Source organism: Syngnathoides biaculeatus, chromosome 6 (assembly GCF_019802595.1).
Source record: "Syngnathoides biaculeatus isolate LvHL_M chromosome 6, ASM1980259v1, whole genome shotgun sequence".
NCBI lineage: Eukaryota > Metazoa > Chordata > Actinopteri > Syngnathiformes > Syngnathidae > Syngnathoides > Syngnathoides biaculeatus.
Genome location: NC_084645.1, coordinates 31,524,777 through 31,549,538, shown reverse-complemented (window position 1 = coordinate 31,549,538; position 24,762 = coordinate 31,524,777). Strand labels below are relative to the sequence as shown.

Below are 24,762 nucleotides of genomic sequence, written 5' to 3'. Positions count from 1 at the left end.
TTGTCTTTGACGTCACTCAATAAGCAATTTAAGATTTGGATTTTGGCTTTGGCACCAACGTTTTCTTTAATCTCATATTATATATATATTTTTAAATCACTCTGGACAAAAGTTTTACCCTCTAAAATTTTGACTTTATGACAGTAGAGTAACATGAACTACGTTATGTGTCACAAACCTCCGGTGCGGGGCTGGAGTCAAATGCAGGACTCCGAGACGAGGACATGATGTTAGGCGTAGTTTTATTCAAGCTGTGTACATACACGTAAGCAGTCCGAGAAGGTAGAGGTACAGAAACGCTAGGCTAGGCACGATCCAAAAGACATGCAGCGAGGTCTGATGACTGGGGGACAAACTGGGAACTCGGACTTGACTATGGAACATAAACTGAGACAGAAGTCAACTCAGGTGGGCACAGAAACACTGTGACGAGGATAGCTCAACACTACACTATTTTCAGTGGTAGAGATTCCTACGGTTAGTGAATGCAACTCACAAACTCAGGGCACAATGAACTGGCAAATGCCAATGACAAAAAGTCCAAGGTGTCACCGCCCAGAGCAGTGGCCACGCCCCTCTTGGCCGTGGTCCAGTCTGGCTCGTGACAGTACGAGTAACTAAAGTATAATTCCTTAAATTTTGCTGTGGCTGAAAACCATTTATACTCATATTGATTATTATTCAAACAAGTACTGTAGTAGTTTTATTTTGGTGTGGATTTTGTCGACGTAGACAACATTTTTTCTCGTCTGAGGGGTAATCGACATGAAAATCAGAGAAGATGAAACCAGGTTTCAAATCTTTCACTTAAAAGGACATGCTTATATTTAAAAATAACAGAATAAAATAACATAAAATGTATTTTTTTTTTAGAAAATATAGAATAAGATTTCCAGGAAAAAAATACGGTTGTGATCAGTAAGATGAGACATTCTTTTTTATTCTTAAACAGCCCTTGCCAATAAGTTCACCACTTGTAATTCATTTATTTTCGCAAAAATCTACTAGCTTTGACAACATTCTACATGCAAGAACTTCAAATGAAAATGTTTATGACGCTGTTATGCATCACAGTTGTTCAACAGATCAAATCAGGTTCCAATCGCAAATAATAAAAGAAAACAATTTTCCAAAAAATAATGCAAATCCATCCATTCATCACCGCTTATCCTCACTAGGGTTGTGGGGAGTGGTGGAGCCTATCCCAGCTGTCAACGGGCAGGAGGTGGGGTACACCCGGAACTGGTTGCCAGCCAATCGCACCTAGGGGCAATTTAGAGTCTCAAATTAATGTTGCATATTTTTGGGATGCGGGAGGAAACCGGAGTGCCCAGAGAAAACCCACACAGGCACAGGGAGAACATGCAGACTCCACACAGGCTGGGCCGGAATCAAACCCGCGTTCTCAGAACTGTGTGGCCAATGCTTTACCAGCTGAGACACCGTGCCGCAATAATAGAAATCTAATAAAATAATGATTACATCAAATGTTCCATGCTGACCAAATGCTCTAGGTGACAAACGGAAGTCGCTCCCTCGCTTCTTGCCGGCCAGGCGAGGACCTGGACCCCTGCAAGGAGGCGGGCTACCACGCCCGCAAAAGTGCCAACGCCCGCTGCAACGTCCTCAAGTCGCCAGCGTTCAGGCCGTGCCACCGCGTGGTGCCCCCCGAGGCCTGGTACGCGGCCTGCGTCTACGACCTCTGCGCCTGCGGGGCCAACACCGACGAGTGTCTGTGCGACGCGCTGGAGGCGTACGCCGGGCAGTGTCGCGAGGCCGGGGTGGTCCTGCAGTGGAGGGGACCCTCGCTGTGCGGTGAGTTGCGGAAATGCATTTTTCCGGAGACAACGGAGTCGTACTAACTAAGTGCGCGCGGCACGGTTCCACAGCGGTGGGCTGCCCGGCGGAGAGGGGCTTCGTGTTCGACGAGTGCGGCCCGCCGTGCCCCGTCACCTGCTTCAACGCGGGCGTCCCGCTGGGGGTGATCGAGAGCCACTGTTTCAAGCCTTGCGTGCCCGGCTGCCAGTGCCCCGCCGGCCTGGTGCTCCACAACGGCCGCTGCGTCCGCCCCAGCAAGTGCCCCAAGATCATCCACGGCGACCAGTCGTGACACTGTCAGTCGTATCGCAAAAGACTGCGCTCGACATCCTTGAATCTACTGCTCAAATCCTCGCCAGCCTCTCCTTGCTGACTTCTGGGCGAGAGGCGGGGTACGCCCCTTGGACTGGTGGGCAGCCAATCAGAGAGCGCAGATAAACAAACGGGCGTTCACACCCGATGACGATTTACAGTCGTGCACGTTTTGGGGATGCAGCACCCACAACCTCAGACCAGTGCGGCAGACACATCGTGCTGCCCACTTTCAACCGAGTGACTGAATATGCAGTGATATTATTTATAAACCACGAGACGTAACGTAGTTCAACTTGAACGATCACTTTGTTTTTGTTTTTTTAACACACGTTTTTAAAATATAGTGTTTATAAATTGTGTTCCAAATGGACCTACGTCTTCTTTAATATCTCAGGTTTTTTTTTTTAATTTGGGGGGGGGGGTTGTTGTTGAGTGAAGAACACTGTGAATGCTAATGTCTATTTTCTATGAATTATTATTATTATTTCATAGTATGGTAAGGTATTACGCTCAGGTGCAGCATACAAATTACTGAGTGCTTCACATTCTCTATATTTTGCTATGTGACAGTGTTATTTTGAAATTGATCCCCCCCCTCCTCCCCAACTTCCCCCTCACAATTTTACATGCAACATCAAGATGTGACAAGTTTTTGTTTGTATAAGATATTTTGCAAATGTATAATAAAGAAACCACTTGTGCACATATTTGAACTCAGGCGCATTTTGTTTCTGGTCACCCATGGGATGAATTAAATTCCACCTGTGGTCACTTTATTTGACCGGACATGTTTTGGAAAGGTAGAGAAATGTCTATACTATATGTGTACCACTACACCAAACTCGGGCATGTGTACCACTACACCAAAATCAGGCACGTGTACCACTGCACCAAAATCATGCATGCGTATCACTGCACCAAAATCAGGCGTGTGTACCACTGCACCATCAATGAGCTTGTGGCATCATACTAAAAAAAAAAAAAGACTTGGCTGTAACTGCTGCCAAAGATTCATCAACAAAATATGGAGAAAAGGCGTGAATATTTCTGTATATGGGATTTCTATTTTATTATTTTACATTTGTAGTACAGTTGCAAAAAAAACCCAATACAGATTTAACTTATTCCATTTGTAATCAAGCCCATAATGTAGAAAAAAAATGAAGCTCTGCGGCATTGTATTAGTCACTTGACCCTGCAGTCCTCTTGGTGACTTGCGGTAACCACAGCAACAGCTTGTATAATTCATTGGCCTGCAGGTTGAAGCAATATGACGCAGAAGGGGTAGGTGTTGTGTTTCTTGTTAGGGGTGGGGGAGTCTTTGTGTTGTCAGCTCCATGTCGTCGTCGTTTGTGCATGGCAGCCGAGCGCCAGTCTGAAGGAGAAACGTTCTCCGACGAGTACATGAGTCAAGTGTACCCCAAAGGGTTCGGCGATGCCCGCAGCGAGGATGAAGTGCCCGTGGCCGCCAAGGAGGTAGCAGCCCACACTTAAATGTTGCATTTGGGAGGGAAAGCAAAAGTTCAATGTGCTTATTAAGAAGAAAAAATAAATCGTCACTATATTGTAACTTTGAAAAAAATATATCAAAACATTTTGAATTCATTCTAGTAAATTGAAAATTTAGTCCAGTTATTTTCTTAAATATTTTTTTGGTATTACAATGTTATTTGCCATATGTTTTTATTCTTGCAACGTTACCATTTTTTTCATGTAATATTACAATAATTTTTGTTACATTCCAATTTTTAGCTGTGATATTACCATTACTTTTCTTTTATGTTGTGACTTTATTTAAATTACTTTTACGCACATAAAATTACAACTACATTCATTTTCAAATCTGACTTTTCCTAAAAAAAAAAAATCACAATATTGCAAAATATTTTTTATATTATTAATTTTTGTTTCCTTGAAAATGACACCGTTGCGGCAGTAAAGTAACCACAATTTTATCTCCATGCTAGTTTTCAGAATACGACGGCGAGTGGTCGTGCGTTGCTGAGCGCGTTTTGGATGTTCTCATAGAAATGAAGAACATGAAGGAGAAGGAGGAAAAGGTAAATTCGGTGCTACTTTGACCTACGACTCAGCCTGTGACTCAATTTTGTCCGACATCAAATCCATTTTTCCCCCCATTGAAATAAACTGAAACGCTATTAATGTTTTGCAGCCATGAAAAAAAATGTTGTATGAAACTGTAACAAAAGTGAATCTAAGTACATAAAGTAGTCATTAAGTGTAATTACTGCCGTATTTGTGGGTTGGCTGTTTCCTGTAAAGGGGTGTGGCTTACTGAATGGCTTCAGGAGCTGGATTTGGGTCACGGATAGTCTGCGCGTGAGGGTCGGGGCGTGAGTTGTGGATGACAGCAGCTCCTTGCCAGTCTTCTCATTCTGTTTTCACAACTGACTGCCACATTCATTCATCGGATGAAGTATCTGAAGCCCGAACTCGGATTTTTACTCGAAACACGAGGCAAAAGGAAACCAAGTGGGGGTAAATTGAAACAAAAGTTGGGGGACTTGTACATCAAGGTACCACCGTATGGAAATGGACTCCACCATGCACTTACGAAAAAGAGTAAGACAGAAAGTTGATTGCGTTCAGTTGTACTGGGAAGTCCAGCTGCTCAACGCGGGACATCTGGACGCGCTGCACGTAAAGAACAAAACTTCACCCGTCGCTCGTGCTTCTGCGTTCAATTGCCCACACCAAACCACACAGGTGCTTTATCGGATAATAATGCTTATTAAACAAACTGGTGTCAAGTGTCATCACCGTTCATGTACTGTGTTCTTCAACATCTTCAACGCAGAGGAAGACGCGGGCGGAAGACGACGAGGGACGAGCGCGGCGGCTCCGAAAGGCAGCCAGGCGGAGTTGGGCCAGGTCAGAAGGTCAAAGGCTGAATCATGAATGGGGAAAATGTCACGACGCAGAAATTTCACATTTCGCATTTCACAACCCGGAGAAAGAAACCCTCTCAGTCGTGTGGTCGCACACCCTGGAAATCAGCATCCTCGTTTTTAAAAATTTGAGAATTTTTTTATGTGTACAAATAGCTCCTGTAAACATGGACAGCACAGTCATTTCTGGCCTACACAGCGCACCTTATTATAAGCCTCACCCAGTAAAATTTGTAAAGGAAATACCATTTGCTGCATACATAACCCGCAAGAGCCCACATTGAAACCCTCATTGAAACACGAGATATTTAGAAAGAAAGACGCTACACAAACAGTTTTAAAAGTTTTAATACCTTATCATAGCTTAACATAGCAACAACATGGTAGCATGAACAGGGCTAGTAAAAAAAAAAAAAAAAAAAATCCCATTAAAAAAAAAAAAAAAAACACCCGCGGCAGCTACTCAGTAACAGCACAGTAAGTAAGTTATCACTAACAGGGCCGGTTAAAAAAAAAAACATACCGAAATCACCGACAAGTGCCAGTGACACAGCAGCTAACGTTAGCACGGCGCTAACAGGAAAGGTTAAAAAAAATACCGTAAAAATCACTGAGACACAGCAGTAACAAAAGAGCAACATGCTAGCACAACACCAACGCTAGCGCAGCGCTAACAGGGTCGGTTAAAAAAAAAAATCATACCGGTAAAAGTCACCTCCTTGGCACTTTTATTCCACCAGTCTCGGACTTACCTTTTCCGCTCGAGTGCCACCTTGCAGTTGTTAGAAAAAAATGCACAAATTAGCCGCATCACCGCATAAACCGCAGGGTTGAAAGCGTGTGAAAAAAGTCGTGGTTTATAGGCCGGAAATTACGGCACATTGTGTTTTCAAACGGCAATTAAAATGTTTGTAGTACTGCCAAAAGTATACTGGCTGCCATGATATCCGCCAGCCAAAGGCTAAGCTACACTGTTTTTAATGACAACGTAAACTAGCGGCTAGAAAGAACTCCAACTAATTGCTGTTGACGTACAAAGCACCTCATGTTGGCGAATCCAGTTGCGCGGAAACTGATTTGAAAGCGTCTACAGCGCGGGTGTCAAACTCAAGGCCCGTGGGCCAGGTCTGGCCAGCCACATCATTTTCTGTGTCCCGCGAAAGCAAAGCAGGTGTGTCAACTTTTGCTAAAATCTGTTCCAAAATGACAAATAATCATATGTATTAAATAATGTTGAGATATTGCAAGCATTTTCCGTTATCCAAACCCTTTTCATGGTTGAAGGATAGTTGAACAAAATTTGACGCTTGACTTTTCGTTTCAAAACTATTTGTTGTCTATGATTAGGTGATAAAACAAAAGTTATGATTTCCCTGTCACAAGAGCCCCCTGAGGAAAATCTTACCTAAAATGTGTCCCACAACAAAAACGAGTTGTGGGTATTTAAACAACTGTGTGTGCGTGTTTTCAGACTAGCGACAGAAGGTGTGCAAAGCATACTGGCCTGTCCCTGCCCAGTTCAAAGCTCAGGGGTCAGAGGTGAATCCTGGGGCTACCTCTCCTATTCAGACGTCCTCCTCTTGAACGAAGCCAAATACGACGCGGCGATTCGCTCGCTCTGCCCGGACATGCTGCGGGAACACCACAGTAAGGTCCAAAGCGTGATACAAGCCGCAGCCCCCCCCCCCCCCCCCCGCTCCCCCAAACACATTTTTGTTGGCTGATGTCACAGGTGCGCATGTCTGGGAGGCTCTGGCGCCATGGCAACGTGAAAATGAAGTGCTTTGGCTCGAGGAGCTCGCAGACGAAGCTCTGGCGTCCGACGACATGATCGCTTTGGCTGAGCTGCCGGGAGCGTTTACGATCTACAGGTTCAGGTTCCGTTTTCACTGCAAAATAAGAACAGCTCCACTTTGTTGTTATTACAATAGTAAGATATCCATTTTTTTTTTATATCAAATAAACCTTTTGCCACCCTTGTGAGGATTAGAGGCTCACAAAATGAATACAGAAGTGAACAGAACATTCCAAAAGATTACAAAAAAAAACCCCTCTTCTTTTTCGCTTGAATGCAATTCTTTTCTTGTTTTACAGTGGTTCTAAATTTCCCAAAATACATCCTTTTTGGTAAAATTTTAAATTTTTCTGTTGTAAAATTACAACTGTTCTTGTTTTTTTTTTTTTTTTAAAAAAAGCACATCACTGCAGTTTTAGCTAAACACTATTTGTAATATCATACACTATGAAAAGGTTTTATTAATATATTCCAGTCTCGATGACATTCCAATTTATATTGCATACCGCTCATCCTCACAAGGGTCGCATATGTGCTGTAGCCTACATATTATAACAAATCTTCTGTAAGTATTTCCCATAAAGTTCCAAATTCATTTTTGTAATACAGTATTTGTAAAACACTGTTATAATACAATGAGAACCAAAAAAAATGGCATTTTTCTCACAGATTTTACGGCAGTATTGAGCTACTATTATATTTTACCCCTCATTTTTGGAATTTGAATATGAAGCATTCTGTTTTCCAGATCTTATCCTGAGCCCAGAGACGAGTGCTTCACAGCAGTTTCTCTCTTGTATAAATTAAACGCATGTCGTCGACAAGAGAGGGAAGAGCTAACGGCCTTAGTTGAGAAGTACAAACAACACTTAAATATTCATTAAAAATGTTTTGGTTTTTTTTTCAGTCTTGCTTCTTGTCCCTCGGCAGGCTGGACGAGTCGGGCCTCAGGCTGTTGTGTCTGCACATTCGATCGGCAACCCTGAGAGCCCAAAGAGAGAAAAAAGTCTTCAGTGCATATTTGGCAGTCAGACAGTCCTGGGGGGCGTGGTGAGATACATAAAACATTTTCATATCAAACGCGACCTTTTCACTCCTGTGTCTTCGCAGGCCGCTCGTTCACAGTCCGTGCAGGGAAGAGCAGGCAGCCGCGTTACTACGCAGTGATGACCACGCGCAAGAGCACAGGACGGACTTCAACTCGCAGTCGTCCCGGCAGGTCCTGCAGAACGTTACCATCATCGGGTTTGGATTAAGATTTTTATTGAACGTTTCAGGACAAGAGTTGGGGTTTGAATCCAAGGCAGTGATTTGCAAAGTTTGGTACAAGTACTACTCGAGGTACACAGGTGCCCTCTAGTTGTACAAAAACAGAATTGCTGATTAAGTACTGATGAGTTCCATAAAGTTGCATTTAATCGCTACGAGCGGTTTGTTTTTAAATATTTAGGTACTATAGTTTCTGATAACATATGTATAATACATCTTCAATGAATGACTATTTCTTTTTGTTTTCCTATACTGTAGTAATGTCACTGAAGTACTTGGAAAGTCAAGAGTTGAACATTTTGGAGAACCACTGATCTTAATTTTTGTTAGGGTGAGTGTATCGTTAGTTATGTAAGTTAATAATTATGTTTTGTTTTTTTTTTTGGTCAGGGTTACGCTTTAAAACAAGGTTTTGAAATTTGGCTCGCGTTTTCCATCTCGGGTGGTCGCAATGTTTTTTTAGGCCAGTGTCAGGTTTGAAATTAGGATTCGGAGGTAAGAATATGCTGCGATAATTGTTGAAATATGAATGCACCGAGTCTTTTGTGCCGCATCTCGTAGCCTAAACTTCAGACTTGGATTCCGACTGCAGGCGTTACTGCAGTTGCTGGTGCTGACTCAGCAGCAGGAGAGGAAGCAGCTGGTCCGCTTGTTACGTGGGGTCACTTTGGAGGAGGTCCAAAGACCAGTTCCCACAGACTCTGCTAAAACCAGTACTCTGTATACATTCATATGATCGATTTGAACCGGTTTGCGCGCCTGAATCCCGCGCAAAAAAATTCCGTTTTTCTCGTCTAATAGGTTGTATAAAGAAGCTGCAACAAATCTGCTCCACCAGTGAGAATCAACCCCAGCGTGACATCAGCGGACCCCCGACAGAGTGGTCGCAGGGCCAGCTGGAACGAGCCAGCTTGGTTCTCTTAACGCAGTTCCTGGAGATGCAGGAGAGGCAGACATCCGCATTCCTTTCGGCACTGTTGGATGAGGTCAAGCGATCCGTGAGGTCATCACAATCCATGACAACTATCTGACGAAAGAGTTTGATTCCCTTTCAGAATGAGCATCCGCCAGTGCTGACACCCGAGTACCGATCCAGACTCGGAGCAGAGCACCTGCGCTCCAACCTGCTCCAACTCCTCAATCCAGATTCCTCGTTTTCTAATTCGAGCAGTCCGGAGCAGGTCCCGCACCAATCCTGCTCTAGGGGACCCGCAGAGGCCCAGAACCTCAGTGGCTCTCAGACAGGAGCAGACGCGATCAGCGCAAAACCTCACCGAGTCCGAGCTGAAGATGTACCTGATCAAGTACCGGGTGTGTGTGCAGGTTCCACCAACGCAATGAGAATTGCCATCAACACACTCGCAGGGCAACTTTATTGGGTACTGGCTTTACCGAAGGTTTTGGTCAGGGTTTCTGTCTCTGGGAAAACCCTTTTTAACCCTTTCGTCGACAAGAGATCAAAACCTGCATGCGAGGAGAACTGATTTCTGGTTGAAATCGGGTCAGGGGTTCATTTCATTCTAGGGGTGATGAGCTAACGGTTAAGATTCCAGTCAGCGTTTGTTCATCGCGATATTTTTTGACTGAGGTGAACCTAACAAGGTGTCCTGTGAGTGAGTCCTTGCAGTTTATGTACATTTATGCCGTGGCATGGCACTGGGGAGGGGGGGCTGCCTTATTTGGAGATCTTTGTGCATTCCAGATAGGAGTAAAACTGATGGCGAAGGGGGGGAGGATGAGGAATGGGCCAGCACGACAAAGGAGGAGGAACAGGACTCGCTGATCCCTCTGGCTTGGAGCACACAGCTTGAGAACGACACAGGTCAGAAGGGGGTTCCTGCGCATGCTGTTGCGGACCAGATGCGGCACCCTGACGAGGGTGCCCCAGCCGTACGCGCACTCGGAGCGAACCGTGAAGAAGAGTTGAACCGGCCTCAACTTGCAGAGCGACACTGCGGCCCGCAGGAGGTGCACACGTAAACATATGGCACCCCATCAAATACTGCTGGTTTTCATTCCAGTCCTTTTTGAGTCTCTTCAGCTTCACCTGGAAGAGAGGCCAAATAACCAAAACGGCCGCCACGCAAACCTGGTGCGAGGACAGCAGGCCTTGCTTGACTCTCTGGATGTGAAGCCGGCTGAGGAGGAAGGAGACATGTGGAAGGACCTTGGAGCTCCTGAGCCCATCCCTCAGGCCACAGTAGGTATCCTGCTCAAATCAAATCCGAGGGGTTGTCACGCAAACGGTATCATAAACCGTTATGGCTACAACGCAATAATGTCTTTTGGAGTGCACACGCATTTGTGTAGGTATGATTTTTTGTTTGTTTGAAATAGTGCAACCAGAGCAGGGGTGTCGAACTCATTTTTGTCGGGGGCCACATTGTAGTTGCAGTTTCCCTCAGAGGCCCGTTATGAATGAGAAGCCATGAAAATCCGTCACATCATATTTACAGATGAAATTTATGAGCTGGTTTTGTCATCGCAAATCAAGGGTAATGTGTTTTTCAATTATTGCTGTTGTTTGGACACAGAACATTGTTTGCAACATATCAATGTTATCTTTTATGACATGACGATTTGAAACTTTTGTACACATTTTTTTAATATCATGGGCCACGCAAAATAATGTCGCGGGCCAGATTTGGCCCCCGGGCCTTGAGTTTGACACCTGTGAACTTGCGCCACATCACGGGGTCGTTGTGCCAACTCAATTTGAGTTGCAGGGCACGTTAAAAACAACTGCAGCAGATAAAAAAGTGCCGCTCATAAGTAAAAATCAAGCATTAAATCTAACACACTTGGACGAAGGCTCATTAGGGTCACTTAGTGAGAGAGAAAAAAAATGCAGACATATTTAAATGTCCCAAAGACAAGTTTATCTTAATTTTGTTCATTGGTTCCCACCACTTATTGCTTTTGCTGTTATCATTATTATTATTATTATTATTATCTTTCCTTTTTCTTAGAATGATGTGCAGTGCAATTTTTTTTTTGTTAAACTCATAAGTATTGCACCTTGTTTTGTTGTCATTACAGGTATCACCCAAGGGTTCCAATACCAAGAAAATTTGAAACCTAAAAAAATTTTTTACTTGAAGCGAATATGTAAATCATTGTACATAGTTTATGGAACATTTGTTGTAAGGTGCTTTGAGGTGGTATCATTTTTTCTCATTTTTTTTGTTGACTACTATGATTATTGTTAATTGCTTTCCCTTTAAGGTTAATTTCTTTGCTCACTTACGGGTATTGGTTGAGGATGACCTACTAGATGAGATAATTGGAGATGAGAGAAACCCTCCTAATTCTGTCATTTATAAAGGGATTATTATTGCACTGTAATTAACCCTCTCTGGACCAAATACATTTTTGCAGAGAGAAAAATCTGATAACTTTCAGAAAATGATACTCTGGACTTAAAATTTACCATTATATTAAACCTGTTGCTAATTTGCAACCCCTGCCCCGAAAGGGTTGTCAATTAATTGTATTTTTTTCTCTTGATATATAAAAGTGTGGAAAAAAAGAAATTATATAAATTGCCCCAAAAACAAATAAATAAAATTAATGTGCCACATATTGCCAAACCCACTTTTTCTAGTATTTGGGATGCAATATTGGCTCTACGGCACCTGAATAAACGTGAAATATGAATGAAAACCCTCCAAGCATCCCTTTTTCTGCAGAGGCCTGAAATCGGGTTATTTGGATTTCTCCACCTTAGCTAGCAAAGCTCCCGGCCTACGTCTCCGCTCCCGAGCTAGCGCTGTCAACATAAAAAAACGTGCGCTTCTCACAAGTGGGATTTCTACCGCAACCAGTCAGAAGTGAGGAATATGACTCACTCATCGTTCTGGTTTGGAGCATACAGCGACATAATACAGGTCATGGCAGCTTGAGTGGGTTCAATTCCCCTTCCAGGCCACCCTAAGATTAACTTGTGACCAGTACGCAATAGTCTTAATTGCACATAACCACACCATGTTTTGAAAAGGGCAAACTACCTCCCCATGTTTCCATTATCCTAACGTTCCTCCGGTTTCTTCGTTTTGAAGAGGCACTGCATCATAAATGAGAGGAATTACCTGAAGGCGCCAAAGGAACGCATCCAAGCAACGGAACCAGTGTCTGCAGTGGAGAGAGAAAAGACCGTGCGTAAGCTGGTGGATGTGCACCGCCGGGTGGAAAGGAAGCAGCAGAGAAACCGAGAGAGACAGCAGCTGAGGGTGAGACAAAGGGCAAAATGGGAAAGATGACGACGATAATGACGGTTCTTGCTTTAGGTCCGGGAGCGTCTCTCCATCATCCAGAGCAAAAAGGGAGACGAAGATTTAGTTGGCCCCAAGTACACGGAGAAGATTAGAAACCTCAGTAAAGACCTCCCACAAGTAAACATGTTCACATTATTGGAAATGGAAAGACCGCACACGACAAATCAATGTTTTCTGTTCATAAGGAGGACAAGAGTCAGCACAAGACGATGGTCAGAGAGCAATTGGAGACGCTCAGAAGGGAAAGATCTTTCATCATGCAGTGCAGAAGAAAGAGGTAAATATGCTGGACACGTGTGTGTACTACTATGATGTGAAGACACCACTCCTTTGGGGATACTGTATTCGGCTTTCAGGATCAACTTAACAAGATAAGCCTCACAGATCAACCTAATTTGATCTTCTGTTAATTTTTGAAGGAATGTCCCATTTTTTCACCAAAATTTTGAGAGGAGTAGCTTTTTTTTAAGCTTCGGGGGTCGGGGGGGGGGGGGTCTTTGAATCCCACCTGTTTTCATGCAGCTGCGGCGAGCCTGGCTATGCTAAATATAGCATTTTTCTACCGTCATGTATCATGTCATGTCAGTTGATGGATTTTATGAGGGAGGACATGAGGACAGTGGGTATTAAGAGAAGCACGATAGGCTTAGATGGAAAAAGATGACATGCTGTGGCGACCTCTAACAGGACAACCCGAAAGGAAAAGATATACAGTCAAGTAAATGTTTGTGTATCTTTGAGGAGTTGTCAGACTGTTTCTTTCTTGGTTAATTTCACGCTGTTTTTTGGGTGTGGGAGTGGGGGGGGCGGCATTGTGCAGTGGGGTAAAATGAGTTTGCCGGGTAAGCGCCGCACATCGGCTCGCGACGCCCACGCAAGCAGAGTGAGCCAACTAGCCAGGGTTGTTGCCATATTCCAATATTTCCTGATCCAAAATCACCACAACATGCGAGCGGGACGCAACTTAGCACAAGCCTGGCGTTAGTAACGAGAAGTAGTTACATTAGTGGTTAAAATAAGCCCAACAGTGATGTTATAGGGCATTTTGCTCCGTCTGGAAACTTCACCCAAAAGCTGAATATTCTCAACTTTTTGTGTATATCCTCTATTTTTTCCCCCTTTCTTTCTCAAGGAACACCGCAGGCTTCAAGGAACTCCTGGGTCCAGTGAATCTCCAAAGCAGAGAAACGGAAGACATGCTGGACCAAGATAATAACATACAATGAGAGTCTTGCTAAAAGTCGAACCAAAAAAACAGCGCTGTCACATTAAAACTAACCTTCAGTATGTCAACAATTCTGGACTTGCAGAGTGTTTATTATACAGTTTCATTATCTGACAAACATAAGCAATAACAGTAATATCACTTAATGACAAACTCCGTGTAGTTTGCGACCAAATGTACACACCGAAGCTTCAGAAAGTCTTTATCATACAATGTTGGCCGCTAAGAGTTCGCTACTATCCAGGGTGCTGTTTTATCCAATAAAAGGGCTGAGGTTTATGTTGACATGGTTTCGGGCCAAATATCCAAAGTAAGTTGAACAATTTGGATATGCATTGTGGGTCTTTTGCCCTCATGAGTTGAGTTGGGGGCCCCTCTGACGCGGGTGTGGGAGATTTCTTGGCAAACATTCAATAGTTTCTCAGCATCCGCTCACGTTGTTACAGCTTAAAACACACAAGGCAGCAATAGCGATCATCCTTAAAAGTTGCAACATTCGAGTTCACAGATTAAGTTGAGTGGTCTCAAGAAACACACTGACAAAAAAAAAAAAACTTCAACAGTAGGAACTAAAACTCAGGACTTCATTTTCTAGCAAAGTGACAGCATGGGGGACCATTTTCGGAAATCATGGCTGAGTATGAGGCTGTGTGGACTCTTCAGGCTTGACGTCTCTGATGTCACAAGACTGTGCGCGCGTGCATGTGTGGACCCAGGTCGGACGACGTCAGAAAGTAAGCAGCATGCTCGTGTGTGATAGATTACACTACACCATGTACACTAGTTGGCAAAATGTTGCTTTTTTTATTCTTTTACACTAGACTGACTGCGGTTTGTCAGAGTGAACAGCCAACACGGAGGTCTGAGTCAAGTTTTGGCCTGAGGCTTTGCTGAGCACTACTGTCCATTAAACACAAAATGATCACCACCACTCCGGTATCTCTGATGGGCACCAAAAAAACTGATTGAGGAGGGTCCGTGTGTGTGTGTGTGAGAGTGACAGGAGGTGTGTGTATCAAGTCTTGAATGGTGTTGTAGCAGTGGGGCTGGAAGGATGATGCGATGTAAATGCGTCAATGTCTTTTCTACTGGTGCGCGCACTGCACCCCCGGCCCGTGATGGCCGCCCTCCTCGTCAGAGCTGTCATTGTAGGCCTCTCTCCGGGCGCCCCCACCTGACCCTTGATTCCTGTCGAAATCCATCAGGTCCACTTCCTCTGCGTCGGCGGAAATGAGGGGATCGTCGGCGCGGCCCGGCAGCAGGCACTCCAGCTCCTAAACGAATTGTCAATGATCGCCATGGTCATGGGTGCTCTAATAAAGTCTCTCACCGACGTGACTTACATTCAGCTTGTCGGGGCTAATCCAGTTGTTCTCCGGGAACTGCACGTCAAACTTGATGTAGAGGTCTCCCTTCTCAAAGGGGTTTCTGTACTGTGGCATTCCCTCTCCCTTCACCATGCGAATGCAGCCTGAAATATGGCAGGACATATGCGACATAAGATTATTAGATCACCAACATTATTATTGTGGGGGTACTTTCAAGGTTCACCCACAGAGGGTGAAACGCTTCAATACAGAGATCATGTGTATTTAAATTCGTGGGCAGCGTCCCATTTATGGGACATAATGATTTTCACGCATTATACCCTTCAGTATATCAAAATATTGAAGCGTTTTAATCTGAAGCCATAATTTGGTATCAGGAGAGGATAACTCATCGGTCAAAGTTAGTACGGAGTTATTTCCCTTTCCATCCTGACCCGACATGGTTGCCTGAAGTACACATCCAGCGTTTTCCAAGACAAGAAAGGGAGAAAGGTCAGTACGCAACCAGGTTTGTCTTCAAAATGCTAATCCGTCAGTATTATTAATTCACAAGTGTTGTTCTAGAATAAGAATTAATGAACATATCTCTAGTACGTACCACTTCACAAAACTGATAACATACCCGTCCCAGTTTTGGGACACTGCCCGCGAGAAGGTACATCTTTTTTGCCCTTTGTTTTATGCGTTAAATGAAAAAGAAGTGTTATTTCCTTGATTGTGGCCTGTTAGGAGACTTTTATCTCAATAAGGCAAAAAAAAAATAAAATAAATGCCACCCTGCCCATGAATGGGTTAAAAAAAAAAAGAAATACAAAAAAGTTACAGCCATCCAGTATGCTTTAGAAAAAACGTATTAAATCAAATAAGCACATTTGAACAAAAAAAGCATAAATGTAGAGAAAATCAAATATAAGGCATTTATTTTAAAAGAGTAATGTTAAGATTTAAGAAATTAGAGGGGAACAAACTATTCTGGGAATTTTGCTATTCAAGGTAGGTCTGTGAATTACCTCCAATAACCAGCAAGGTTTTCTGCAATCAATAGCATGCTCCTAACTTTGAATGAAAAAAAGTTACATTGTCATGCTGAAGTTGATGACGCCGAGTGGCTTCTCTTATAAGTGTAGTATTTTGACTCCACCGTAGAATGAAAACCATATTATGCATTCTTTCACTCCACAAATGTTGAAACATTCACAATATATCCACTTCCAAAACCCTGGCAAGACTGCCCCCCCCCCCCCCCTCCCCACAGTGGAGCTAATGCCAAGTTCAGCTTTTGTGACTAACGGCAAAGCTAAGGGGTCGGCTCCTCACCAAACCAGATCCCTGCATGCGGTGGATGCTGCAGCCATCAACAAACACACAACCCATCCATCCTTTGCAGACACATCTTTGATAAACATTCATGTGTGTGTTTCTCACCAAACACTAATGAGCCAATAGCTAATGCTAACCTGCACATCCAACAAAATGCTCGACTTTTGGGTTTGACTCAGTGTTGTCTGGCAATTGCTTGAAAATGTGGATTTAAATTTGCTGTACATCACTTTTAAAACTACAAGATCATCCCATTCGGTTTTACGCGTTGCATAAAGGCTACCGAACAGTGGTTCCAAGTTAAATTTGTTACATGACTAAGGACTTAATTTACTCAAATGTCAAAGTATGAGTGACATGACATGGTGAGTAGATGTTGTGGCATTCCTTTTAACCAACACATAATACATAGTTTTGTTCACTTTAATAAAAAAAGATTTTGGGCACATATTGTACAGCACATGTTTATGTGTGTTGGTCCATGATCCATTGTGAAGCTCAGTGACTGTCCCCACCCTCCTATTCTTAATTTATCACTACAGTGTTCCCCCCGTTATTTGGAGGGGGTCATGTTCCTTACCCCTCTGTGAATAATGACAATCTGCAAATAATGAATGCAGAAGTATTATATTATCTATAAGATGCACCATATATTGCAACCAAAATGGACAGCATGCTTTATGTGGACATTTGTTGTAAGACTTGTCCGATGAAGTACACTTGAACACAGTGGTTAGACTGTTAGCATGTATGCTAACATGTTTTAGTGTGCATGTAAGTAAGCTACCATATGATGGCGCTCACATGGCAGAAAGTAATGATTGCTTCTTCCATCTGTAAGCAGAAGTCGCTTACATTGCCCCACACACTGCCTGAGGGCAGGTCATTACTGACAAAACCTTGAGCTACAATCGTACTCTTCAGTCAAGGGACTGCTAAACGAACAAGTCAGCAGTTGTACCTGGTTCTATGACCTTGCCGGGTGGGTACTTGACAAGCAGCTGCCGTCCATCTAGGTGTGTGACAGTTATCTGGAAGCCACATAGAGCTTCGACCAGGCCAATGCGCTGCACCATGTGAAGGTCGCTGCCTTCCCGGCGGAATTCCTGAGGTGGAGAATTAAAAAGGATCAAATGTGGATTTGAAGAAGAAGAAACAAAAAAAAATTTTTCCCCCTGTTTGCGTTCTTTTTTCCAACCTCGTGTTCTTTCTCCTGTAAGACGAGGACAATGTCTCCAGGCTCCACGCCTGGCGCTTGGTCAGCTTCCCCGGTAAATGTGATCTTTTGTCCGTGTCTCATGCCTTTGTCCACGTGCACCTCAAGCAGCTTTGTTTCCTTACTCACTTTATGGCCTTCACACTTTTTACAGCGATCTTTCTCATTGATTACCTCGCCTGTACAAACACAACATGTGGAACATTATTTGAGATGATTACTTTTGAATCCCAAACATAAAAAATCTAATTGTTTGAATAGTTTCCCGTCTCATTACCCTCTCCTTTGCAGTCCGAACAGACTGACTGAACCTGTTGGACCATACCAGGGGCCAGCTGTCTGATGACCACCCTCATACCTAATCCTCGGCATGCCACACACTTCTGCACTGCGCCTGCCTTGCCCCCCTGACTGAATGGCAATTGGCAGAATGTCAGCATTACTTACGCCACGTACGTTTGAAAAAAAAAAACACACAAGGACTCACCCATTGCAAGCAGCACAAAGCACATTCTTGCTCAGCTGGAGTTTAGTAGTTTTACCATTGTAGAGGTCTTCAAGTGAAACTCTATGAAAAAGAAAGAAAAAAAATCTTTTTTTCACAACTGGAAACCCAAAGGATCAAAGACTAAAGCAAATGCAAGACTTTTTGTAGCCTCAATGAAATCAATCTGTTTTGAGTCCCATTTCTTGCAAAGAGACACGATCATCTGCCTAAAATCCCCAATACCAGTCTATAACGTGGCCATTGCTGATTATGACTTTTATTACGATGACCATATGGGTGTGGTTAGGTGGTTGCAATAAAGTGAGCTGCTGCTAGCTTTGAAAATTTGAACCATAAAATAAAACAGAAAGACCGTAAAAGCACGGGTGTCATTTTGCCTCATGGATGCACTTCATCTTGAAGCTGCCAAATTACAAGCTACCAATTAGCAGAAGTGTCCAGATTAATGTTATCTAAAACATGCAAACAAAACCAGCAAACGCAAACACCTGCCACCCCCAATGTCAACAAGTATGTTCAAGTTAACTCTGACCCATATTTCTAATCCGTGCAACCACTGGAGGTCCGCTTATCTTTCGGTTTTGAAATGATAGTGTAGTCCGACTGTTGCTATTTAAAAAAAAAAAAAAAATACCTAAACTAGTTCCCAAGTCATGGGTAAAGAAAGTCAACGTAGGGGTATAAAATGTAAATTAGACATTAACGTTAAGATAAAACATGATGACAGGTCACAAAGTGAACTTAGTAGACTTAACACCAATCTGATCAGCCTGATCAGTATCGGATGCTAATTAGCATTTTATGCTGATCGCCTGAGCGGCTTTCATGTCATAATTAGCTGATCTGATCAATGTCCAAAAGACATTTACTCCATGTCACTGTGGTGTACAGTATATGCAAATCCATTTTTTTTAGCCTTCTTGCGTATCTTTTGATATAGTATTGTAATTATGTGACCACCAACAAAGTAATTAAAAAAATCATGTCATGTGTACAACGTGAGACAGACGACACCTAATGCTCGGATTGGACGACAAGACAAATGTCCTTTTACGACTGCACTATATCAGACTAGTGCAATAAAATATTGCATTCTGATACGATTGCACCCCTCCTTTTTTTTTTTTTTTTTTAAATAATCACAGGGATTCATTTTGTCAACTCAAACACAACATACACTCATTACCATGACAACAATAAGGGATCATGCCATGTGTTTATGAGAACAAAATGAAAAAAAAAAAAAAAAAAAAAAACCGTGTAGGTGGTCACCAGTGAGCGGGAGAGGACTTTTGTGTAAGGCTTGCTGGAGGTATATTCAAGTACTTTTAATCCAATACGGCTTGCAAGCAGGCAACAAAAGGTTATGTAGCCTAGCAAGATCGTCCTAGCACTAACTGTTATAAGCGTAAGTAATCCAATAATGATTTAATTACAATAAATTAGTACCCGCTGTTTCTGTAATGTAGTACTTCTGGTTTGACTTGCCACATTAAAACAGATGCTCTGATGGAGCAGTGATTTTCAATCTTTATGGAGCCAAGCGCCATATTTTACAATTGTCACAGCACACAAACAAATATGTCAAAAAGTGGATACATTATTTACTGTACTTTCTGCCATCTAATAGAAGACTATTTATTTGTTCCGTCACTGTGCCTCGATGGCATGAGTAAATAGATCAACAAAGATACATTATCATAAATATATACATTTTTAGCAATTAGCTACACAGGTATATACAGTAAATGAACAAGTAATTTAAATAGACATTGCTCTATTTTGTGATTGGATCAGTAATTTTTTTTTTTTTTTATTTTTAAACTCAACTTATTGGTGATCAATCTCAAAAGTCCTGATCGTGTAAAACCTAGTTCTTAGCTTTAAGGGCTCATTAGGTTTTCATACAGGGCCAGAAACTTTGAATGTTTTTTTTCCCTTAATAAATGAAATTATCACTTCAAAACAGCATTTTAAAAGTCACTTGGGTTACACTTGTCCGATGGTCTGAACCATGAAAGTAGGGAAACTATGCAAAGATAAGGTTTTGAGAAGGGTGAAAATACTTTTTTACTGCCCTGTATATTGTGACAGAAGAACTATTGTATGGCTTGACTTGCGGTTTACTTAAAGCAAGTAATGACTTGACTTGCTTGAAATTTAGTGACGACTTGACTATATTACCCCCACTCCCCACCGTGACTTAGGCCTTGCATATGTGACTTACTCCCACCTCCAGACCCAACTATTCATTTACAAGTAATTTTAAATTTTCCATAATATGCCCATTTTGAAGGTCACTTACTTGAGAGGGTGCACCATGTCTTCGCCTCGCCTCCGTCCCCCGTTGCGGCCTCTGCCCTGTCCCCCCATAAATCCAAAGAGTCCTCCGCCGAAAATGTGAGAGAAGATATCGTCCATACCGGGCCCACCGCCTCCACCCTCCCGTAGTCCTTGCTCTCCATAGCGGTCGTAGAGGTCCTTCTTCTCTGGGGTTGTCAATACTTCATATGCAAAACTGATTTCTTTGAACTGGGTGACAAATATGAAACACACACAAAGCAAGAGTTATTCCCATGTCAGAAGCTTTGGCACTTAAAAAAAAAAAACCATTAAAACCACAAAATCTATTTGATTTAAAAAGAAAACAAATCTGATTTCAAATTTTAAACATTGTAGGCCATCGCAACATGGGTCTTACAGAAACAAAATAATTGGATTGAAAGTGAAAAACATCTGAGATGTGGCTGGACTGGGGAACGTGGCTATATTACAATTACCCAATCAAATTCAACATTTCAAACAAACACGCCACGATAAGAATAACCCAAGGTTAACCTAATGAACGTGCAGATATTCTAATAAGCTTTTCCTAACATTTTCATTAAACAACTTACAGCAGGGACACAGAGATGTTAGCACATCTGCCTCACAGCTCTGAGGAGCCGGGTTCAAATACAGCTATGCCTTTGTGGAGTTTGGATGTTCTCCCCATGCCTGCGTGTTTTTTGCAGGTACTCCAATTTCTTCCCACATCCCCAAAACATGCATGGTAGCTTAATTGAAGACTCAAATTTCCCGTAGGTGTGAATGGTTGTTTGTTTCACAGTTGTTTGTCCACTTCGTTTCCTTTCGTCTTGTCCCATTAGGTGTTGCCATAGGGCGTTATCAAGTAACCCAACAATGTAACCCTACCTCCTGAATCTATGAAAGTACATCTGTGCCACCAGGATTTGAATTTAAAGTGTAAAGTGATCACATTTTCAATAGTTGTATTTCAGTGTAACTTTTCAATGTTAACGATTGAACAGGTTACAATTAGCTGTCTGAAATTCACCGTCTGTGCCAACCAGGCAGGGTTACTTCAGGTAAGAACTTAACACCCAGCCAATCGCAGTTACGCTTTAGTCATGTGACGTCACATACTGGGAAAGCGCAACTGCGATTGGCTGGATGTTCAGTTCTGACCTGAAGTAACCCTGCCTGGTGGCACAGACGGTGAATTTCAGACAGCGAATTGTAGCCTGTTCAATCGTTAACATTGAAAAGTTACACTGAAATACAACTATTGAAAATGTGATCACTTTACATTTCAAATTCAAATCCTGGTGGCACATATTAACTTCCATATGCATCTCCCTCTGTCACACCAACAGTCTTCATGTGTTCCTCCACAACATCCATCCAACTTCTCTTTGGTCTGCCTCTCACTCTTTTGCCTGGTAGCTCTATAGAATACACTCATTTCTAATCCCCTCCAACCTTCTCACTCCTAGAGAGAACCTCAACATCTTCATTTCCCCCACCTCCAGCTCTGCTTCCTGTCTTTTCAGTGCCACTATCTCTAATCCGTACATCATGGCTGCCCTCTAAGACTCTTCTGTTACCTAACACGCCTGACACCTTTCACTAGCTGTTCCAACCTGCTTGGATCACTTTCTTCACTTCCTGACCACTCACCATTCTGGATTGTTGACCCCAAGTATTTAAAGTCATTCACACTCACTATGTTTTCCCTGTAGCCTCACTCTTCACCCTCCATTCCTCTCATTCGCAGACATATATTGTGTTTCACTTCAGCTAATCTTCATTCCTCTCCTTTCCAGTGCATGCCTCCATGTATTTAATTGTTCCTCAACCTGCGCCCTGGTTTCACTTCGGATGACAATGTCATCTGTGAACATTGTGGTTCAAGGGGCTTCCAGTCTAACCTGTCACCCTATCCATTACCACTGCAAACAGGAAGGGGCTCAGAGCTGATCCCTGATGGAGTCCCACCTCCACAGTCTCACCTACAGCACACCTCACCACTGTTCTGCTGCCTCTTTGTACTCTGTCATAGGTATTCTCTACATCCACAAAGATACAATTAGCTCCTTCTGACCTTTTCTGTACTTTTCCATGAGCATCCTCAAGGTAAATGCATCTGTGGTACTCTTTTTTTTTTTAGGCATAAAAGCATACTGTTGCTCGCAAATACAACTTTTGTCGAGTTTTGCCTCCACTACTTTTTCCCATAATTCTATTGTCTGGCTCATCAACTTTATTCCTCTATAGTTCCCATATCTCTGCACATTGCCTTTGTTCTTAAAAATGGGAACTAGTGTACTTTTCCTCCATTCGCCAGGTATCTTCTCACCCGCTAGTATTCTGTTAAACAAGTTGGTCAAAAACTCCACAGTCACCTCTCTAAAATGCTTCCATGCCTTCACAGGTATGTCATCAGGACCAACTGCCTTTCAGTTTTTCATCCTCAATCTTGCCTTTCTAACTTTTCCTTCTTCATCCTTTACCTACCATAAGAGAGATTAAATTCTCTCCTGTCTGTCTAATCACCTTGGCTGTAGTAGTCCAGTCTTAAAAGAGCTCCTACTGTCCACCGAAAGACAGTCTCACATCTCCGAAAGCATTTTTTTTTTTTTTACACTTTTATCAGTTAAGAATTTTAAATTGTTGTGCATGAAGAGATATACTTTGAGACAGTACAGGTCTTGCTGCACATCCCCGAGGCCTGTGTCAAAGGGTAAGTAATCCATTTTTTTGTTGTTGTACTATTCAACAGTGAACATCTTTTGGGTCATTTGGGTGTCAATTGAAAAAAATGTTACAGCCAACAATGCAATGTCAGTTCAGTTAAGCGTCTAACGATAAATCCATCTTAACCTACAAACAAATTATTTCTAGCTCCTTTATTTCAAATGGAATTTGTATACAGTTTATCAAAGTGGTCGATGCCCCACCATTTTATCTCCCACGTCAAAACAAAGCATGTCATACCTTGTCTCCAGCATCTGGATTCTTGTCAGGATGGTACTCTTTAGCCAATTTGCGATAGGCCTGTATTAAACCAAGGGTGACACAAAAGTTGTTAATTGCCTCTTTCAAAGAGAATTCACAAACCAGAGCCTTGATGTCAGGTACTAGCTAAAAATGCTAAGGGATCAGCTATAGGCCTGCTGTCAAAAACATCAGGGCACCAGTAGGAAGAAGCATTGCTGCCTTTGACACCTCCAACAATCTTGTAAGACGTGTTATCTCGCATGCTTTAGTTTAAAACCATAAACAATTTTTCTGATTGTATGACAATGGTCTTGTTTGATAGCGTCCCTTTGGAAATCTCGAGATAATCAAGTGATTCGTAGTCATGTTGATTATCTGGAATGTTACCATTAGAACTATAGCAGTTTTCTCGTGATATGGAGGTTTATTTTTCAAGATAACTTTCACGCAGCCACACCATTAAAAAACAAAAAAACAATTCCTTCGAGTTTGTATGGCATTTTCAAGAAATGTGAGCTATATGACATGACATGCCATTGCAATTTGAATAATAATTACGAGAGCTAACAAAAATAAACGCACGAGTACAATTCAGAATAAATGCGATTCGTCCTTAGTTTAGCAATGGAACGAGATAAATACAAGACGTATGAGCACACAATAATGTTAAAATTGTATTGGGACATGTACTTTATGCTTCGTTTTCAGAGCTACATGGCGACGACTATTTCCTGAAATGTATAGTCTAATATCCGGCAAGCTAGGTAGGATACTCGTGGCCACTTCAGTTTTCTTTCAAATGTTAGGCTGGCACGACGTTTTGAGTGTACAAATGAAATGCGACATATTCCGCAAATAGGAACAGAAATATGAAACACCGTCACAGAATGGAACGGCGTGCAGTCTAACAGTCTATCTCGCTTAGTTTGCGAGCTAGCTAGCAAGCTCACGTTAGTAAGCTGTTTCTAGGCCCATTTCACAGGTGACCTACATCGCAGTTTTATTTTCAGTTTGGAAAAACAAAAGTCCTCACCTTCTTAAGTTCATTTTCAGAGGCCGATGGGGAAACGCCGAGGATGTCGTAGAGCTTAGTGTCCGCAACTTTCGACATGATGCTTAGGGAGCCGGTTGCCTTGTGCGGACGTTCAGCTGAGTGGGGGAGGAAGGAAGGAACAAGGAAGGAAACACAAGCTAAGCCGGCAGGGTTCGTCCCGGGTTGCCAGATTCAGACACAAAGTTCCCCCCTCTGACGTCGACGCCCCCAAAAAGCAGTCGCATTTCTAGCTGGGGCGGGCAGAGAGCAATTCTAGAACTTCATACGGGGCCATAATCAGGTTTTATTATTAGCCTAACGTACCGTGACGCTCTTTGTGACGCTCAGATGCAGAGAACAATTGTGTTTGTATGAAGACCAAATCCACACCGAGAGTGGTCACACATTAATAAGTGCTCAAGGCCCACATTTGATTTCTAAACCCGACAGACCTAGCGTGGTCGATTATAGA

General features: G+C 42.7%; 3 protein-coding genes across 3 annotated transcripts in view; 2 read left to right on the top strand and 1 right to left on the bottom strand.

Moving 5' to 3' along the window:
* Positions 1-2,829, top strand: part of kcp (kielin cysteine rich BMP regulator) — a 35,760-nt gene extending 32,931 nt beyond the window's left edge. Inside the window, exons 45-46 of the mRNA XM_061821786.1 lie at positions 1,515-1,815; positions 1,890-2,829. Coding sequence (XP_061677770.1) covers positions 1,515-1,815; positions 1,890-2,110 — 522 coding nt within the window. The 3' untranslated portion in view covers positions 2,111-2,829. The remainder of the gene's footprint in view (positions 1-1,514; positions 1,816-1,889) is intronic.
* Positions 2,830-6,381: 3,552 nt separating this feature from the next.
* On the top strand, positions 6,382-13,643 carry LOC133501982 (uncharacterized). Its single transcript, XM_061822210.1, has 15 exons — positions 6,382-6,389; positions 6,514-6,689; positions 6,775-6,919; positions 7,586-7,693; positions 7,768-7,887; positions 7,948-8,056; positions 8,699-8,819; positions 8,908-9,092; positions 9,162-9,417; positions 9,809-10,074; positions 10,148-10,306; positions 12,165-12,335; positions 12,393-12,497; positions 12,566-12,657; positions 13,513-13,643. Exons 1-15 carry the CDS (start codon positions 6,382-6,384, stop codon positions 13,604-13,606), a joined length of 2,115 nt encoding a protein of 704 aa, XP_061678194.1. The 3' UTR covers positions 13,607-13,643.
* A 738-nt stretch (positions 13,644-14,381) lies between these two features.
* dnaja2b (DnaJ heat shock protein family (Hsp40) member A2b) lies at positions 14,382-24,649 on the bottom strand. Its single transcript, XM_061823003.1, has 9 exons — positions 24,291-24,649; positions 23,255-23,314; positions 20,283-20,509; positions 17,957-18,037; positions 17,747-17,880; positions 17,452-17,648; positions 17,215-17,359; positions 14,949-15,076; positions 14,382-14,879 (listed from the first exon to the last, which is right to left on the bottom strand). Exons 1-9 carry the CDS (start codon positions 24,366-24,368, stop codon positions 14,691-14,693), a joined length of 1,239 nt encoding a protein of 412 aa, XP_061678987.1. The 5' UTR covers positions 24,369-24,649; the 3' UTR covers positions 14,382-14,690.
* Between the last annotated feature and the right edge of the window lie 113 nt (positions 24,650-24,762).

Excerpts from the sequence above, each read along its gene's own strand:
- LOC133501982 (XM_061822210.1), top strand. Across the intron at positions 6,920-7,585 it reads TTTACGATCTACAGGTTCAG|ATCTTATCCTGAGCCCAGAG; the intron begins GTTCCGTTTTCA and ends TCTGTTTTCCAG. Across the intron at positions 12,336-12,392 it reads GAGAGAGACAGCAGCTGAGG|GTCCGGGAGCGTCTCTCCAT; the intron begins GTGAGACAAAGG and ends TTCTTGCTTTAG.
- dnaja2b (XM_061823003.1), bottom strand. The coding sequence starts at position 24,368 with ATGTCGAAAGTTGCGGACACTAAGCTCTACGACATCCTCGGCGTTTCC. Across the intron at positions 20,510-23,254 it reads ATCCAGATGCTGGAGACAAG|TTCAAAGAAATCAGTTTTGC; the intron begins GTATGACATGCT and ends TTTGTCACCCAG. Across the intron at positions 15,077-17,214 it reads CGGCAAGGTCATAGAACCAG|GCTGCATTCGCATGGTGAAG; the intron begins GTACAACTGCTG and ends GCCATATTTCAG.